The sequence below is a fragment of the Oreochromis aureus genome, linkage group 8, assembly GCF_013358895.1.
Source record: "Oreochromis aureus strain Israel breed Guangdong linkage group 8, ZZ_aureus, whole genome shotgun sequence".
In the NCBI taxonomy this organism is placed as follows: domain Eukaryota; kingdom Metazoa; phylum Chordata; class Actinopteri; order Cichliformes; family Cichlidae; genus Oreochromis; species Oreochromis aureus.
Genome location: NC_052949.1, coordinates 4311644 through 4330671, shown reverse-complemented (window position 1 = coordinate 4330671; position 19028 = coordinate 4311644). Strand labels below are relative to the sequence as shown.

The 19028-nt window shown below is 43.4% G+C and overlaps 1 protein-coding gene across 1 annotated transcript; it reads left to right on the top strand.

Moving 5' to 3' along the window:
- The first annotated feature begins 3700 nt into the window (after positions 1–3700).
- LOC120441475 (keratin, type II cytoskeletal 2 epidermal-like) lies at positions 3701–7160 on the top strand. Its single transcript, XM_039616704.1, has 2 exons — positions 3701–3825; positions 5622–7160. The coding sequence occupies exon 2, from the start codon at positions 5764–5766 to the stop codon at positions 6724–6726; it is 963 nt and encodes a 320-aa protein (XP_039472638.1). The 5' UTR covers positions 3701–3825; positions 5622–5763; the 3' UTR covers positions 6727–7160.
- The last annotated feature ends 11868 nt before the right edge of the window (positions 7161–19028 follow it).

Genomic DNA, 19028 nt, shown 5'->3' with positions numbered 1-19028 from the left:
AAATAAAAAATAAAAAACTTTTGAATTTCTTTCCATTGGCATTAAAAGATGACTTTTTTCATGCAGATCAACTGTTGGATGTGATGCAATGACAAAATGAGTAAATGAACATATTATAGAGTGCATATCACTGAGTGCCAATTGAGGGACCAACGCGTGACTGAGGTCCATCCACATCAAACTCTTTCAGTCATGGCCTGGAGTCTGATGACTCCATCTTTATGTTTTGTGTTTATCAATTTTTAGAGTTTCTAGTCTTTTGTTATTGTTTTTTCCAGTGTTTAGGTCTCTGTGCGCCCCTTGTGTTCATGCCACTTTACTTTGACGGTCCCTTGTCTCACGTCTGTGTCTCTAGCTTCCTCTTAGTCTTATCAAATGTCATCAGTCCCAGCTGTGCTCTCCTCCTGTGTCCCATTCCCTCGTTATCCCTCAGTGTATTTTAGCCCTGTGTTTCTCTCTGTCAGTGTCGCGTCAGCACGATCTGATATCGTCGTGTTGGTGTTGTTCCCAGATCAACATTGCAAATGTTGTTCCAGGATCAACATTTCAAGTGACCAATCAGAATGTTGTGACGTCATACTTCGGGAAAAACCGCTGTAAAACAAGAAACTGTACTTAAGCTGCGAGAAACCGCCTCTGTCCGCCGATCAACGGACCCTGACCGCGACCCTAACCCTAACCCTAACCCTTTAATAAGCAGTAAGCAGAATTGATATTGTCCTTGTAACATTGGAATTTCATAAATGCACGAATGGCTTGGCGCGCAAAAGAATAACGTCACAACAATGTGATTGGTCACTTGCAATGTTGAACCTGAAACAACATTTTCATGATGATCTGGGAACAACACCAACATGACGATATCAGATCATCTGTCGCGTCATCTCCTTATGCTGTGTGGGTTTCTCCTGTTGGGCTCCCTGAGAGCGCCATCCCTAGTTTCCCAGTGTTTTGTTTTTAGGACCCAGTTTGGTTTTTTTAAGTGTTTTTTGTGTAAGTTTTGCCACTGCAATAAAGCCTCCTCCTTCAGTTCATTCCCATGTTTGAATTCTGGATTTGGGTCCTTTCTCCCCAAAACTTATTGTAATCATTTCTTTAAAATTGCAAGAAACATTATTGGCATTGGTGGATGTCTATGATTTCCAAGTACTAAGTTCTGGTTCTTGTTATTTTTAATGTTTTGTAGTTTTATAATTCCTAAAGATTTTATTTGGTGTTTGTTGAAGTGCCTGTTTTAGCCAGTTCAGTAAAATCTACTCTTGAACAGAATAAATGATGACAGAAGTGACTACATTACATTCCTCCATGTAAATTCCAATCAGTAAGTTGTGGAGCAGGAAGTGAGCAAAAAATGTCCGTTTGCATTCCTGATCAATCCCTGCCGCAACTTTTACATTTTCCAACAGCTTTGTTTTTTTTTGTTTTGTTTTGTTTTATGACAGAGTTTTAGGTTGACATTAAAGTGTATATTAACCCTCTGAGGTCTAACTGGTAATAATGAATATATAAATAAAACCAAAAAAAATCCCCAAAACGACATATTTGGTTTTATTAGGATTAATGTTTGGGTCATTGCTGATGAAGACTAAAACCTCAGAAGTTGAACCCGAGCCATGACAAAGTTGGTGTGGCAGCTTATTAACTAAGATACAAAGCAAAAGATTCTTGTAAATTAGGAATAAAATCTGATGTTTTAGTGCTGAAAAAGAAAAAAGTCATTTTTTGCAAGTCTCAAGTCTCTAACAGCTGAAATTGATGTTCTAATGTCCGATAAACACCAAATAATCTCTCCATAACACTTTATGTCATATGGTTTGTGCTGTATTGATGCACCACAATTAGAGCTCACTCAATTAAGAGGGCTGCTGCAATAAACATGAATAAAAACAAGTAAAGGAAAGTGAAAACTTGCTCAGTTGAAGTTGATAAATTTGATGAACTTTGTTTGTTACAACTGGATGCAAGACTCGAGTCCCAAACCTCGACTCTGAGTCTTTATTGTGCAAGTCCAAGTCAAGTCTGAAGTCTTTGGTTTTTGAAGTCTAAACAGTTTTCAATGTATACTAGAATTATTATTTCCATTGTTCACTGACTGAAATACTTCAGAGAACAATAAAAAAAAAAAGATATCCTGATGTTGTTATTGCAACAATGATGACTTAGACCTCAAAAAGTCACACTGAATTTGCAATGTTCACCTGTACTCAGTGTTTCAATAAACCAGTAACTGCTCTCACCTCGGTGATTCCTTTGGTGCTTAGTTTTTAGATGATTCTCACACAGAAGAAGGCACAGTAATATCTGAGTAATCAGAAAGCTAAAGAATGGAGTGGAAGGGCGGGACTACTGTTCCAGTTCAATATCGTGAGAGGGCCACAAACAGGGACTGCCATGATTCAGCTTCTATAGAGCTGTAGCTGTAGTAAAAAGGAAAAAAAGAACAATGGCACATAACAAATGTTGTGTGAAGAATCATAACTTAAATTTACAGCATCATTTATTTCAAATCAGAAATTAAAACTCCACTGAAATAAAATAACTTGTATCTTCTCTATTTGCTGCAGCCCAATTGTCAAAAGGGGAAACAAACTGAACTTGGTTTGTTTCCCCTTTTGGCTTAAAGAGCTTCTCTCTTTAAGCTGACTTCCTTCTGATTTGCTAATCCTCTAAAATAAACATTGTTTTGCAGGTGGGCGGGGCTTCAGTGGCAGCGGTGACTGTGAGGGATATTCACTCTCATTCACATTGTACACAGAGTAGACAAAAAATGAACCTTTTTTAATGCAAACATTTTCTAATGTAACAATATACAAATATATGATAGAACATAATAAAAGTATAAGAGTGTCTTTACTGCCATGGGAATGTTTAAATAACAATTTTTCAGAATAATTTTGGAAGGAAAAAGTCCAAAAACCTGAGGTGAAAAAATGCACATGAACTGAGATAAAAATCAATAAATAAAACTAAAACTACTTCTGACTCATTTTTGAAAATCATTGTAAGCACATTTCAAGCTCAAGCATTCACCTGCTCATCAAGTCTAACCTTGGTAGCATCTGGTAACATTTACACTGAATGCATTAATTGATCCTTTTGTATGTAGACGCTTTTACTCAGTTGATCCTTGAATTCTGGGTCTTGTGTGTTTCCATTTCTGCAGAAGATTAGAGATCAGTGAATTAGCCAAAGACCTGTATTCCTTTATAAAAATATGTGTGCACACTAGTTTTGGCTTTCTAATGAACAGAAGCTGGGATCAGAGTGTCAGTGGACACTAATCAGTGTTAAAGAGCTCTTTGTTTACCTTCAGGGACAGGAGCCGGAGGCTTAAGATGATCCGCGACTCAATCAGCTCCACAAAGAGCAGAAAGTGAGTTATTATGCAAAGCAGACTTCAGCTTGACCTTCATCCTCTGCCTCTGCTGTCAGGCGGACCCCTCCGGCTCAGCTGGACTGATTTTAGACACTCAGTTCCTAAAAAACACACCTCTTTATCAACATTATATTCTTTTACAGTTTTATTTATTTTTTAATGCTTAAACATCACTTACAATCAACTGTTCTCCCTTTTTTTTTAACTTTTGCATGCTGAAACACCCCCCCCCTCCTTTTTTTTTTTACCCTAGAGGCATCTGGGACTGTTTTAGTAACAGCCCGGCCCTCCCTGCTTTCACTCTTCCATTTCCTGCTTCCTCATCTGAACAAACCTCACGCTCTGCATACGTTACTTTATCTGATTCCATGTGAACGACGCCTTTCTAGGCATCATTGAGCCGACAGCAGCCAGAGATTCATTGAAATAAGTGGGGCAGTTGACAGACAGTGAGTACAGACGAACTTACAGAAGCACTGAATTGAAACTCCTGCTTCCTTGTTAGCGGCACGTCAAATTTAATCCCTCATTGATAACAAGTTCATGCTTTGTACACTTTTTTCCAGACAAAAACTTCAGCTCGTTGACTCAATTTAACACAAAACTATCAAGTTAACTTGTTCAGGGATCCAATAGCAGCTTTGTGTGCAATTATATATGTCAAAAGCCAAGCTCGAGGAAAAAAAACATATTCTGATGATTTATTGCCACTTGCGCAACTTAATTCCTCGCCGTCACATAAGTAAAAGTGCCTGCTCTGTGAAGAGCTGCCGCAGATTCACGATTTTACAGGTACCTCTGCTCTCAGAGCTGCTCGCATGAATCAACCTTAATTTTGACACTTTGGAGGGCGTCGGTCAAAGGAAACCTGTTTTAAACCATATAATTTGCAGAGTCCACAGTTATTGGTTGCTTTGTGAGATTAGTGTAATGTTTAGCAACTCTTAAACAACCGTGGATCCTAGGGCACGTTCTGAAGCTTCTGCACTCCTGTCCCATTAGTCTGTGGTGCAGTGTCATAACTTTTTAGATTGATAAAAATTCAAAAGAAGAAGGAAAAAAATTATAACAACGAACTGGAAAGGAAGTTTGTAAACAGACGTTAACAACAGCGTTGGCCAAAAGAGGGAAACTTCAACTTATACAAAAAAGCCGCTCATCATGCAGCGAACGCGTAATTGCACATACTGCTGAAAGTCCTTTAAAGCACGCCTTAGAATTCTTCAGCTGTTTAAGATTTTTTCAGTTTCAAAGTGAAGCCACTGATAAACCAGTCCATTTACCTGTGCAGAGTTGAAATAACAGCTAGAGTTAAACTGGCAAACTTCACTTTCAAAAAGTCAACAAGAGAGATCTACGGATGTGTAGCACAGATCAAGTCTCATTCATTAAAAATACGCTATTCAGTGGGAAGTATTTTACTCTGAACATCATCTCTACTATTCATAGATTAACAATAATATTGAAGATATAATTATTAATGTATATTAGATATATTAATATTTATAATATTAATTTAATTTAAAAAAATTAGGCTCCAGTTTGTTTATATAAATGGGGAGTTCTATTCACACACTAATGTTAGTTATGGGGTTCCACAGGGTTCTGTGTCGGGACCAGTTGTTTTTATAATATTCATGCTTCCCTTATGCTATGCCCTATTAGAAGGCATAGCATACAAAGCAGTCCATATATACAGGACTGTGCAATAGTTTTAGGCAGGTGAGGAAAAAATGCTGTAAGCAAAGAGTGCTTGCAAAAATGTTAATCATTTATTTTCATCAATCAACAAAATGCAGTGAATGGATAAAAGAAATCTAAAACAAATCAATATTTGGTGTGACCACCCTTTGAAGAACTTACCACAAATCTTCTGTGGATGTAGGCTTCCTCACATCCTTCTGTCTCTTCATGTCAGACAAACTCGATGATGTTGAGATGTTGTCTGTGGGGGCCAAACCATCACTTCCAGTACTCCTTGTTCTTCTTTACACTGACGATAGTTCTTAATGACTTTGGCTGTGTGTTTGGGGTCGTTGTCCTGCTGCAGAATACATTTGGGGCCAATAAACAATCATATTTCTAAAAGCATTCTTTGTTTACAACATTTTTTTCCCCAGTCTAGACCAAAAAGTTTAGATTCCCCAAAAGATCAAGTTGATTGAAGCATTTTTTCTGCACAGAACTTTTTAGTTTATGGTAGTTTATCTCACAAGTTTCAGATATTTTTGTTTCTGACTTGCAGGAAGAAAAAAATATTAACCTCGGCCTTTTCAAAGACAAGCCTCGATTCACGCATCTTAAACAACTTCTAAAGACCTGAACTCTCGACTCTGATCACCAAGATTTCTTCAGATTTTTTGGGGGGCGGCAGCAGAAACTTAAAAATGTGGAGCACATTTAGATTCAACACTTCGGCTGACATCAGTAAAAATCTCAGAGCAAGTCTGGAGAATTTTGTGAGGCTGTATGGCCAACGCAAAGATGATCTTCAGCAAGCTTCTGAGCATTTCATGCATGCAGCAGCTCTAGTTGATAAAAAGCATGAGGATTTTGATGACAAGACGGCCCAGGCTCTGTTAGGTATGTTTGGAGGGACTATTGGTACAGTTTTTGGGGGTGTTACTGGTGGTGTATGGGCTGCTTTGGGAGCAGTTAGTGCAGCAACTTATGCCAAGTTTTGTGGCAACATTAATGCAGCTAGTGCAACTGTGGGCTTTGTAGGCGGTGTCTTTGGGGGAGTGGTGGGAGGAGCATTTTCGGGGCTTATTGGTGGATTAGTTGGTGTTGCAGCTCTAGCAGCAGGTAGAGAAGTTCATGGGATCGTGAGTGATTCAATATGGTTTACTGTTGGCTTTGCCATTGGTGGTGCAACTGGTAGCACATTTGGCGGGTCAGTTGGTGCAGCAGGTGGTGCTGTAGGTGGTGGGTTTGGTGCTTTGCATGCTACAAAAGCTGCAGTTTATCTAGTCAGAAAAGCCATTGATTTTCCTTCTAAAACAAAAGTTCGAAAAGGAAATGGAAAGCTAAAGAAAGAAGTAGTCACCATGCAGAAAACTGGAGCAGATTTCATTAAAAGCATCAAACCGCTGGTGGACGAGCTAAAAACGGTGCAAGAGATTTGTGACCAAATGGCCTCCTGTGACGCTGTGAAAGGCGTCGCTAATCAGACTGCAAAGACTCTGGCTGCAGTGAACGCAATGGAGAAAACGATGAACGACAGTCAGATGGAGGCAGACGAGTCAGAGTTTCTCCGCTGTGTTAAAGAAGCATCGAGCCAATGCAAGATAATCCCCGTGGAGCTGCAGATGATGAGAGAGGAAGTGGAGAAACTTCTGGTTTCACCGTAGAAACACTTTGCTGTCGGTGAAACAGGAGCTCTGAAATGTTCTGTCTTGATGGTTTCATCTGTTTTACCTAGCTGTTTGTTTTTTATTTGTTTATTTGTTTCTGTTGTTAACTGCTCATTTTGTAGTTCTTATACGCTCTTTATACAGAATCAGCTGTGTTAATATACGTCGGTTGTCTCATCTTTATACAAAATACTGTTATACTTCATTTACAGAGAACAGATGAGACATTATACCTAAATTCAGAATCTGCATGTTACACTGGCAAAAACAAAAAAAAAATCTCTAACAAAAATTTTAAAGTGGAATGACAAAATGACAAAGTTAAAAGAAATTAAAAATAATTAGAAAAATAAATGATCTGGATCTAAAGCAGTTATACAGTAAAGTGAATATTTAACATCTAAATAAATTAAATAAAGTCCTAACAGCTATTCCCAAAGTGTGGGGCCTGCAGTACTGTCATTGTTCTGAACGAAAACAAAAAAGCAAAAGAAAAAATACCCCTTTGTAGTTAAATGTGAAGTTTCTGTTAAAAACTTTAAATGCTAAATACAATTAAAAAAAAAAAAAAAAAAGATTTATATATGATAAAATAGATGAAGTAAAAAGGGTTTAGTAAAAAAAGCTGTTCTAAAGCCTCTAAGCTCGGAGTCTCAAACCCGCGGTCCAGGGGCCCCTTGCGGCCCACATCACCCCTACTTGCAGCCCACAGATTGATGTGGAGAAAAAAACAAACAAAACACAACATTTTCAGAAATATTTATGGCTGTTTTCTTGTTTGTTTGTTTTGTACTACTTGAACACTAAAGTAGCCCTCGATGAGATGACAGTGCCAGTAGTGCCCTGCAGCAAAATCTTAATCTCCTGACAGTCGTGTTGAAAGAGAAGTTTTTTGTTTTTACATTATAGCAGCAGTCAAACAGGATCTATAATACATGGAACTCATGTGTACCCAGTCAAAGAAAACAAAGAAGCTCTGTTTGTTTTTAAAACATGCAAAGATTTGTTAAGTTTAAGTGTATGAGGCTGTGTTTCAACTGGATTAAAAATGTCACTGGGGAGCTGCATTGATTCTGTTTTTCTGTCTAGGATTTGGCTGTAATGGTTGTAAATTTCCTCAATATGGAAATGATTCTGGGAATCCTGTTTTCACTTCAGCTTTATAAACTGAGCCACTGTGACCATGCTGACACTGCCACTGAAACACTAATTTTTATAGCCACATTAACCAATTTTTTTTCCCTATGAACTTTAACCACTTTAGAATCACCAACTGGCTGAACACTTGTGTTTGGACATAAAAGTTCCTAGCTCGCGTTTTTTGTGGAACCTCTTAGCTGTTGCTGTGAGGTGTCAGCTAACCACTGCATCATATGCCCTACTATGCGGGAACATTAAGAGCTCACTATCTGGAAGCAAATAAAGCGCATAATACAAGACATAGTGAGGAATAACCTCCTACATGTTTAAGTTGATTTGTTACAAATGTAATTTACAATATTCGCCTCAATTTTCAATTCATTTTTTTAAATATAGTGCCAATTCACAACAACAGTTGTCTCAAGTAGATTGTATTGGAGATTATGTATCGGAATTTCAAGAGCAGGACCACTCCTCCAAACACGCTCCTTTCGGTTGTCATCTACATAGTGTTGCGAAATCGATCAATGTAGAGCAGTGAAACAAACCACGGAGGCCCCAGAAAAGTGCAATCAAACGGTGAGTTTATTAATACAGAACAAGAAATTACAGCATTAGTCTTCTCTCTCTCTCTCTGCTAAAAATACATGTGGAGAACACTTTTAAAGCAATGGGGTATCCGCCCCCCCCTCCCCATGGCGTCAAATACAGGTCAAAAATACACTATGTACAGTCATTGTTTACAGACAATGGTACATCTTGTACATTTTTAATGGCTAGACACAGACATATAACTTCTCTTTTCTATAACACCTACCAAATAAACTTCAAGCCCCCAGGGTCTCTGAGGCCGGTCACTAACTCTGGTCATCAGTTACCAAGTAGACCAAAGGGCAACAGGTTACAAAAAGAAGCAGAAGACACTTGGGCCTTCGCTCAGACCTGTCACTAAATTTATGTGTATTGTAATTATGCATGCAGTCAACCTTCTATGTTCTACAGTGAAACTTAAGACCCTTTTGGATAAAACATCAACTCCAAATCAGCACAGATATGCAACGTGTGTAAAGTAATCATAACTAAGCCTGTAAACAGAAAAGGTCAATGTGATGACAAACATCTTCAATGCAATATGAACCCTGTAAGAAATATTACTAATCAAATAATGCTGTAAAACATGTTATTAATGCAATTATAATAATGCAGGTTATATAGCAGCAATAAAAGAATTTCTGAGTCTCCACATTCCCTCTTTTGACATTCCAACAAGGAATGTCACCATACCTCGTGTTGTATCACTCCCTGCCCCACTCTATGGGTTCTAAGTCCATCATGTAGATGGACTCCACCCGTCCGGGGTTTGCAACCCTCGCCATTATCATTACCAACAATCCTCTGACACAAGGAATGATACAACAACCACCAATGACCAGTATTCCCAAAAGTACAGTCAAAGAAAACATCACTGACATAGCCACACCTTTCCATCGTCCAAACACAGAGGTCATCCAGGACACCAGCGGATTTTCGATACCTGAGTGCTCATGCATGGTTTTAGACAAAGTTTTCAGGCCCTCCAGAGCTCGGGTTACTGAGCCATCTGGGGCAGTATTATTGGGGATAAAGGTGCAGCACATGTCTCCGAACATGGCACACACACCTCCCTTCTCTGCCAACAACATGTCAAGGGCCATTCGATTTTGCACTCCCATCAGCGAACTTGGACCCAATTGTTCTACGAACCCCACCATGGCGTCCCTGGTTAGGTTAGAGAGTCTCAGCAAGTTGTAATGAACATAGTTAATGCGGTCAACATTCTTATTAGGCGTTACCCAAAGAAATATACTTTCAAATCCTGCAGCTACCGGATTTACCAGCTTGTACTCGTCTGGAACTCCCCTGGGCACTCCTATGGAGTCTATCCAAGTCGGTGAGTTCAGGCGAGGATCATAAGCATGTGTACCCTGGGTCCCTCTTTTAGCCAGAATATGTCTCTTACGTCTGGCTGCTAAGGTACGTGTGTTGTGTTCTGGAATAGTCTTTACCTGGTTCCCAATAAGCATGAGAGGAGCTCCTAAAAATACATGTGGAGAACACTTTTAAAGCAATGGGGTATCCGCCCCCCCCATGGCGTCAAATACAGGTCAAAAATACATTATGTACAGTCATTGTTTACAGACAATGGTACATCTTGTACATTTTTAATGGCTAGACACAGACATATAACTTCTCTTTTCTATAACACCTACCAAATAAGGCAATAAACTTCAAGCCCCCAGGGTCTCTGAGGCCGGTCACTAACTCTGGTCATCAGTTACCAAGTAGACCAAAGGGCAACAGGTTACAAAAAGAAGCAGAAGACACTTGGGCCTTCGCTCAGACCTGTCACTAAATTTATGTGTATTGTAAGCATGCATGCAGTCAACCTTCTATGTTCTACAGTGAAACTTAAGACCCTTTTGGATAAAACATCAACTCCAAATCAGCACAGATATGCAACGTGTGTAAAGTAATCATAACTAAGCCTGTAAATAGAAAAGGTCAATGTGATGACAAACATCTTCAATGCAATATGAACCCTGTAAGAAATATTACTAATCAAATAATGCTGTAAAACATGTTATTAATGCAATTATAATAATGCAGGTTATATAGCAGCAATAAAAGAATTTCTGAGTCTCCACAATAGGTTCCCCCATTTCTACAAGCTGTTCATCCTTGTTCACGTGCCTCACCCTTCCTCGCTCCTTGATCTCAATTCTTTAACTTCTTCATTTCTATTTAGTGCATGGGGATCTGCCAGGCCCGGGTGCCATCGCCAGCCCCCTTCAGGGCCTTCCCCAAACCGCAGCTCAATTTAAGTCAAAGCATTCACCTTTACCTACTAAAACACTGTCAAACCTAAAATGAGGACGTGGGCCCAGCTAGTGAATACCTATTTGTAAGTTGGGGACAAGGAATGAGAATAGGAAATTGTTGGCATGCTACTACGCATGTAGTTCTAGTGAGATTGGTACGTGAAGAGGATGTATGGATAATCTATGGATTTTTTGACACCCAACATCAAGACTAACATCAAAACAACTAGTAGCTCAATGGTCCAACATCTGGAATAGTAAATGGTAAATGGCCTGTATTTGTATAGTGCTTTTACTAGTACCTAAGGACCCCAAAGCGCTTTACACATCCAGTCATCCACCCATTCACACACACATTCACACACTCGTGATGGCAAGCTACATTGTAGCCACAGCCACCCTGGGGCGCACTGACAGAGGCGAGGCTACCGGACACTGGCAGCCTCGCCACTGCTATCACAACTAGGGATTGACACAGTACAACACAAATGCTATGACAAGGTGGAGCCATGACATCAGGTCAGGGGGCGATATCATCATCCACACCCTCTGAGACTGGGTAACAAGCCACAAGAACAACAGATCTTTCAAGGTGTTAAATACGAAAGCAGCTGAAAAGAAAGAGAAGATCAGTGGCTGACTACCAAGACTAGGTAAAGTATACTAGAAGATGTAAATGCAGCATCACAAAAATATTTATGATCACTGAAACCAACCAGCTGATCGATTTCACAACAACAGTTATCTTTGGCTACAAAACGAACAGACACAAGGAGCAGTACCAAGTTGAAGCAACAACTGTGAAATCTACACAACCTCAGATTTCTTAGATTCATCAACACAGGCTGGAAACCACATCTCTCATGGACACAAAATAACCATCACAGCACTTCTGAAAGAATTAGTCTACTGTACAGTTGTCATGGTTCTGGATTAGTTGACCCAGCATTTTGAGTTTATTGTGTTCTTGTGATTTATTTGTGTTGTAATGTTTCAGTCTTCTATTGTCGTTTTTATCCCTACAAAACTAACTTTGGATCAGTGCCATGAGAAATAAACTTCCCCAGAAACATTCTTCAGTTATTCAGCTTCAAGCTATAAACAATTATTGGAAATGTGCAGGCCCATCCAGCATGTTCCAAAAATGCCGTAGTAGATTGAGATCTGACGATTGTAAATGCCTTTGAGCACAATAAACTCATTGCCTTCTTCAAGAAACCAGTTTTAGATGAAGTGAGCTTTGTAATAACTCATATTATCCTGCTGGGAGTAGTCACCGGTATATGTGTACGCTGAGTTATTAGGTGGGGTGGACAAAGCCACGTGAGAAACTGAGATTGTTGTGGCTGAACTCAGTTCTGCTCAGTGTATCTGCTACAGGTAAGAGTAAATTTTACAATTAGGCAACGAAAGTGTGAAGTGGGCTTAGTGAAAATGCCAACATGTTGTCACTATTTAATCAACATTCTTCAAATGAACAAATATGTTGGGTACACCGTATTGTGTAAATATTTAATTTTGTGTACAAAATGTGTGTATTGTTGCAAAATGTCAAAGAATATTAACTAAACTGTAAATATATCCATCCATCCATCCATCCATCCATTATCTTCCGCTTTATCCGGGGCCGGGTTGCGGGGGCAGCAGCCTAAGCAGAGAAGCCCAGACCTCCCTCTCCCCAGCCACCTCCTCCAGCTCATCTGGGGAACACCAAGGCGTTCCCAGGCTAGCCAAGAGAGAGATAATCTCTCCAGCGTGACCTGGATCTGCCCCGGGGCCTCCTCCCGGTGGGACATGCCCGGAACACCTCGCCCAGGAGGCGCCCAGGAGGCAGCCTTGTCAGATGCCCGAACCACCTCAGCTGGCTCCTTTCGATGTGGAGGAGCAGCGGCTCTACTCCAAGCCCCTCCCGGATGGCCGAACTTCTCACCCTATCTCTAAGGGAGAGGCCAGCCACCCTTCGGAGGAAGCTCATTTCCGCCGCTTGTATCCGCGATCTCGTTCTTTCGGTCACTACCCACAGCTCGTGGCCATAGGTGAAGGTAGCGACGTAGATCGACCGGTAAATTGAGAGCTTCGCTTTTACGCTCAGCTCTCTCTTCACCATGATGGACCAGTGCAGCATCCGCATCACTGCGGCCGCAGCACCAATCCATCTGTCGATCTCCGGCTCCCTTCTCCCATCACTCGCGGACAAGACCCCAAGATACTTGAACTCCTCCACTTGTGGCAGGAACTCATCCCCGACCCGGAGTGGGCACTCCACCCTTTTCCGGCTGAGAACCAGGGCTTCAGATTTGGAAGTGCTGATCCTCATTCCCGCTGCTTCACACTCGGCTGCGAGCCGTTCCAGTGCGAGCTGGAGGCCTTCACCTGATGAAGCCAACAGAACCACATCATCCACGAAAAGCAGAGATGAGATTCTGAGGCCACCTAAATCCAAATCCAATTTATTTATATAGCACATTTAAAAACAAAAGGTTTGCCCAAAGTGCTGTACAAAAACAAAGTGTAAAACACAAGATAAAACCACTGACACTTACATAAAACATAATAAAACACATAAACTATCAATATAAACACAACACATACAAATATCAACTCACGCCAGTCTGAATGCTATTGAAAAAAGGTGTGTTTTCAAAAGCGTTATAAAAACAGGAAACGAAGATGCCTGTCTAATATTTAAAGGCAGCGTATTCCAAAGTTTTGGGGCCATAACTGAAAAGGCTCGCTCTCCTCTGCATTTGAGCCTTGATTTTGGGACAACCAACAGCAGCTGGTCAGCTGATCTGAGGGTCCGTGAAGGAATATAAGGCTGAAGTAACTCGGAAAGGTATGGGGGAGCGAGACCATTAAGGCATTTATAAACCAGTGTTAAGACTTTGAAATTAATTCTGTGATGAACAGGAAGCCAGTGAAGAGAAGACAGGATAGGTGTTACATGTTCATTCCTGTGGGTACCAGTTAAGAGGCGGGCAGCAGCATTTTGAACAAGCTGAAGACGAGCAATAGACCCTTGGCTGACTCCAACATAAAGTGCATTGCAATAGTCAAGCCGTGTTGAAATAAAGGCATGTATTACCTTCTCCATGTCACGTCTTGACAAAACTGGCTTCAGCTTTGTTATTTGCCTCAGCTGGAAAAAGCTTTTTTGCAACACCGAATTAATATGTTTGTTCAGTTTAAAATCTGAGTCCATAATGACTCCCAGGTTTGTCACATGCTGCTTGATATAAGACCCTAGCCAACCACAATTTACGAGCGGGTTGCATGAAATATTATTAGGTCTAAATACAATCACCTCCGTTTTACTCTCATTGAAACTCAAAAAGTTCAGAGCCATCCAAGCTTTGACATCTTCAAGGCAGTTTAAAAGGATTTGGATGGAGCCTGGGCCATTTGATGCTAAAGGCAAATAAATTTGGCAGTCGTCTGCGTAACAGTGAAAGGATATTTCATGTTTTCTATAAATAGACCCCAAAGGGAGCAGGTATAATGAAAAAAGAAGAGGGCCCTGCAGTAAGATCTAAAAGCACAAGGATCACGGAACTTCCACAATCAGTAGCTAAAAAGATATCGTTAAAAACACGTAAAAGTGCTGTTTCAGTGGAGTGTAGATGTTTAAAACCAGACTGAAAAAGTTCCATGATGCCATTAGCATCTAAAAATGCATTCAATTGGGTAAAAACTATTTTTTCCAATAACTTTGAAAGGAATGGAAGCCTCGAAATAGGGCTAAAATTTGAGCAAACTAAAGGGTCAAGGCCAGGTTTTTTTAATAAAGGGCTAACAATTGCATGTTTAAAACCATCAGGAACCACACTGGAAGTAATACTGCTATTTATAATAGCAAGGACTGAGGTTCCAATTAAAGGGAAAACCTCATTAAAGAGCCATGCAGGGATCACATCCACGGGAGAACCAGAGGGTTTAATTTGTCTAACCATCTCGTTAAGAAGTGTAATTGAGATGGGTTCAAACTGGTATAAGGCAGCTGAACAGGGACTAAACGTGGATGGGTCATATGTAGGAGGTACTATTGCTGACCTGATGGACTCAACCTTGTTTACAAATGGTAAATGGTAAATGGCCTGTATTTGTATAGCAAATAAAGAAAGAAACTGATTACATCTGTTAGCAGAGCCTTCCAGGGTGGCAGACTGGGGCACATTTAAAATAGAACTGATTGTTAGGAGGCCTGGGTCGTTGACCCAGGGTTTTTGAGTTTGTTATATTATTTATAATTTCTAGTCTTTGGTTTCTTTGAGTTCTGTCTTATGGTTTATGTCTCTGTCGTCTCTAGTTGCTCTGTCTCCCCTGTCAGCTGTATCCCCTTGTCTAGTTCGCGTCTCTGTGTATCCTTAGTTGCTATATCCCCGTGTCCAGTCAGTCTGTGTCTGTAAGTTCAGTCTGTGTTGTGTTTCCTGTTTTACTTTGAAGGTCTCTGTCTTTTCTCAGTGTGTTCAGTTTACGCTTCTTTGTCTCGTTAGTCCTGATTTGCCCCAGCTGTGTTTCCCTCCTGTTGCCCATTCCCTGATTACTCCCTCTGCGTATTTAAGCCCTGTGTTTTCCTGTGCTCTCTGTCGCGTTCTACCGTTTACTTAGCTGTGTGTTCTGTTAGTCCTCTGGTTTAAGTTTATTTTGATTTTTTCCAGTCATGTTATGTTACCCCTTTTTGAGTTCAGTATTAAAGCTGTTTTGAGTTCACCTTTGGTCTCCGGAGTCTGCACCTTGGGTCCTATTCCTGTCTGCACACAGCCTGCACCTAACAGAAGAACGCGACCAGAAAATGGACCCCGCAGACTCTTTTTCCTCAGAGGACAACGCTGAGATGGAGCGAATGGTGAGCCTGCTTGACCGCATTGCCCAGTCACAGGATTTACGGACTATGGCAGTCGGGTTAAGTGCAGTGGATGCCATCATTCGGCATAACCCTCAGCTTTGTCAGTTTGCCAAAGACACTAAGTTGGATCGCACCATTACTGCCTGGAGAGAGCAAGTCAAGGCTAGTGAGCTTGCCCTCTCTCTCACTAACTCTTCCTCTTCGCTGCCCCAGTACCACATACACAGCCCACCTGCCTCAACACTGCCACGGACTTCCTCTCCCTCGCCACACCAGCCGGGACCTCGTTCGCCTGCCTTTTTCCTGGCAGCTATGTGGTCGGAGGATGAGGAGGTGGTCTCCATGTCTCCACCAGTTCCTGTTCCCTCATCCCGGAGGAAACGGCGCCACCGCCACTCCTCTCCTCCGTCGCCTGTTCTGCAGCCTGGTCCCGCTGGAGGGTCCGAGGGGCCCGTCCAGCCTTCTGTTCCCGCTGGAGGTTCTGGAGAACCTCCAGCCTTCTGTTCCCGCTGGAGGTTCTGGAGAACCGAACCAGCCTTTGTTCGTCTCCGCTGGAGGGTCCGAGGGGCCCGTCCAGCCTTCTGTTCCTGCTGGGGGTTCTGGAGAACCGCACCAGCCTTCTGCCTCCGCTGGAGGGTCCAAGGGGCCCGTCCAGCCTTCTGTCTCCGCTGGAGGGTCCGAGGAGCCCGTCCAGCCGTCTGTTCCCGCTGGAGGGCCCGAGGAGCCCGTCCAGCCTCCTGCCTCGTCAGCTGGAGGGCCCGAGGAGCCCGTCCAGCCTCCTGCCTCGTCAGCTGGAGGGCCCGAGGAGCCCGTCCAGCCTCCTGCCTCGTCAGCTGGAGGGCCCGAGGAGCCCGTCCAGCCTCCTGCCTCGTCAGCTGGAGGGCCCGAGGAGCCCGTCCAGTCTCCTGCCTCGTTAGCTGGAGGGCCCGAGGAGCCCGTCCAGCCTCCTGCCTCGTCAGCTGGGGATCTTGGAGGACCCAGCCAACACATCCTCATCTCTACTGACGGTTCCGGGGAGACCGTTCAGCCACCACCTACGTCGCCGCCTGCAGTGCCACCGCCTGCGGCTCCCACGCCGTCGCCTGCAGTGCCACCGCCTGCGGCTCCCACGCCGTCGCCTGCAGTGCCACCACCTGTTTCGTCGCCTGCAACTTCGTCCTCGCCTGGTCCAGCTTCAGCTTCAGCTTCGTCTCCTGGTCCAGCTTCAGCCTCGTCGCCTGGTCCAGCCCCGTCGCCTGGTCCAGCCCCAGCTTCAGCGCCTGCAGCGCCTACGCCGTCGCCTGGTCCAGCCCCAGCTTCAGCGTCGCCTGCAGTGCCGCCACCTGCGGCTCCCACGCCGTTGCCTGCAGTGCCACCACCTGCGGCTCCCACGCCGTCGCCTGCAGCGCCACCATCTGTTTCGTCGCCTCTGGCTTCTGCCTCGCCGTCGCCTGGTCCAGCTCTGGCTTCTGCTTCGCCGTCGCCTGGTCCAGCTCTGGCTTCTGCTTCGCCGTCGCCTGGTCCAGCTCTGGCTTCTGCTTCGCCGTCGCCTGATCCGGCTTCGGCTTCAGCTCCGCCTGTCCGGCCTGTCCGGCCTGTCCGTCCTGCACGTCCTGTCCGGCCTGTCCGTCCTGCACGTCCTGTCCAGCCGCTTTCCGGGCCGATGATTGGGCGTCCTCGCCGTCATGGACGGCCTCCTGACCTGCTCCGTCGCCGCCGGTGCCTCCCGCCCGGCCGGCCTCCTGACCTGCTCCGTCGCCGCCGGTGCCTCCCGCCCGGCCGGCCTCCTGACCTGCTCCGTCGCCGCCGGTGCCTCCCGCCCGGCCGGCCTCCTGAACTTCTTTTTGGACTCTTGGGCCGTCGTCCTCCGGGCCGGCCCCCTGAACTTTGTGTGAATTGTTTTCCTGGCCGCCTGTGTGTTTTGTTATGTTGCTTTCTGGGCTCCGTTGTTTGTGCTTTTTTTTGTTTCTGGCTCCTTGTTTGGTTTGTTTCTCAGTACAGGTTTCTTGGAACTGCAAAAGCAGCTCATCCAGACTAAGTCCTAAACTAATTTCAGGGTCAATAAAAGCATTTTTTTCTATGAAAGTTGAGGAGAAGAGCGCAGCAGTGGAAGAATTAAAGATTCGACAGCGCCTGGGTGGAGCACGAGCTTTAAACTCATGCACAAGAGAAATGTCAAATAAAACAGGTTTGTGATCAGAAAACACGGAATCCCCAATTTCCAAATTAAAAACAGATAAACCACACGATAACACCAGGTCAAGAGTGTGCCCCTGCTGGTGTGTCGGGCCTTGTACAGACTGTACAAAGTTAAAAGACTGAATAAGATTTAAAAACTCCTGAACAAGCAGTCCATCAGAGCAACAGACATGAATATTAAAATCACCAACTATTAAAATCCGATCATATTTAGGCACAATGTCAGCCAAGAAACATGAAAAGTCATTTAAAAAGTGTTTGTTAAACTTCAGTGGTCGGTAGATTACTGCACACAAAACCGGTTGAAGACATCCCAGTTCAAACATCAAAAGTTCAAAACTGGAGGGGGGAACCGGTACATGGAGTTGCTTGCAATTAAAGTTATTTTTAAAAACTGTCAATATTCCTCCTCCTCTACCCGACATCCTTGGAGCATTTAAAAATGAGCAGTTGGAGGGCAATAGTTCAGAAATGAAGCTAGCCTCACCAATTTTCATCCATGTCTCAGTCAATAAAAGGAGATCCAAACCATTTGAAGAAAAGAAATCGTTAATGACAAACGTTTTACTTGCTATGGACCGGGCATTTATTAAAGCCATCCTCGGTGGAACTGGAGTCTGGGCAGAAGTTGTATGTGAAGCCCAAATTAATGGGCGCAAATTCACAAAGTTTATTCCACGACGCCCAAGACGTGAAAAACATCGGCGAGCAGGCTCACGTCCACCCGAGCCTCACGACAGGAACCAGACAAGGGGCAACATGATCCAGGAGACGCGCTTTGGGATGCGATGGAACAGACTATAATCCACTGGAGCAGCCGCTAGAGAAAAAGCAAGGCAAGCTTTAAGCTTCACTAGCCAACCGGCACGTTTACCGCGGCGTCTGCGACGATGCGTCGGAGCAGGAGGAAGCGCTCCGCGTAGGAGGTAAGCAGGAACATCAGCCAGGGATGGTGGATACCCTGTTGTTTGTCCTTGGTGATTAGTCAGAAAATATTGAAGATCAAAAAGTTTTTAGCGTTCATATACCAGTCGCGAGTTGATTTGGGTGGCACAAATTGTAAAAAACAAAACAAACAAAAACAAAATTGACAGAGAAAGACGGCAAGCCACACACACCGGCGCCATCATTGATAAAAAATGATGGCGGAGGTCTTTCACTTGGCTGCACCTAGAAATCCTGTCCATAAAAATTATTATTAACAGAATCAGTGACAAAGGGCAGCCCGGGCGGACCCCATCCCCCACCCGGAACGAGTCTGACTTATTGCCAGCAAT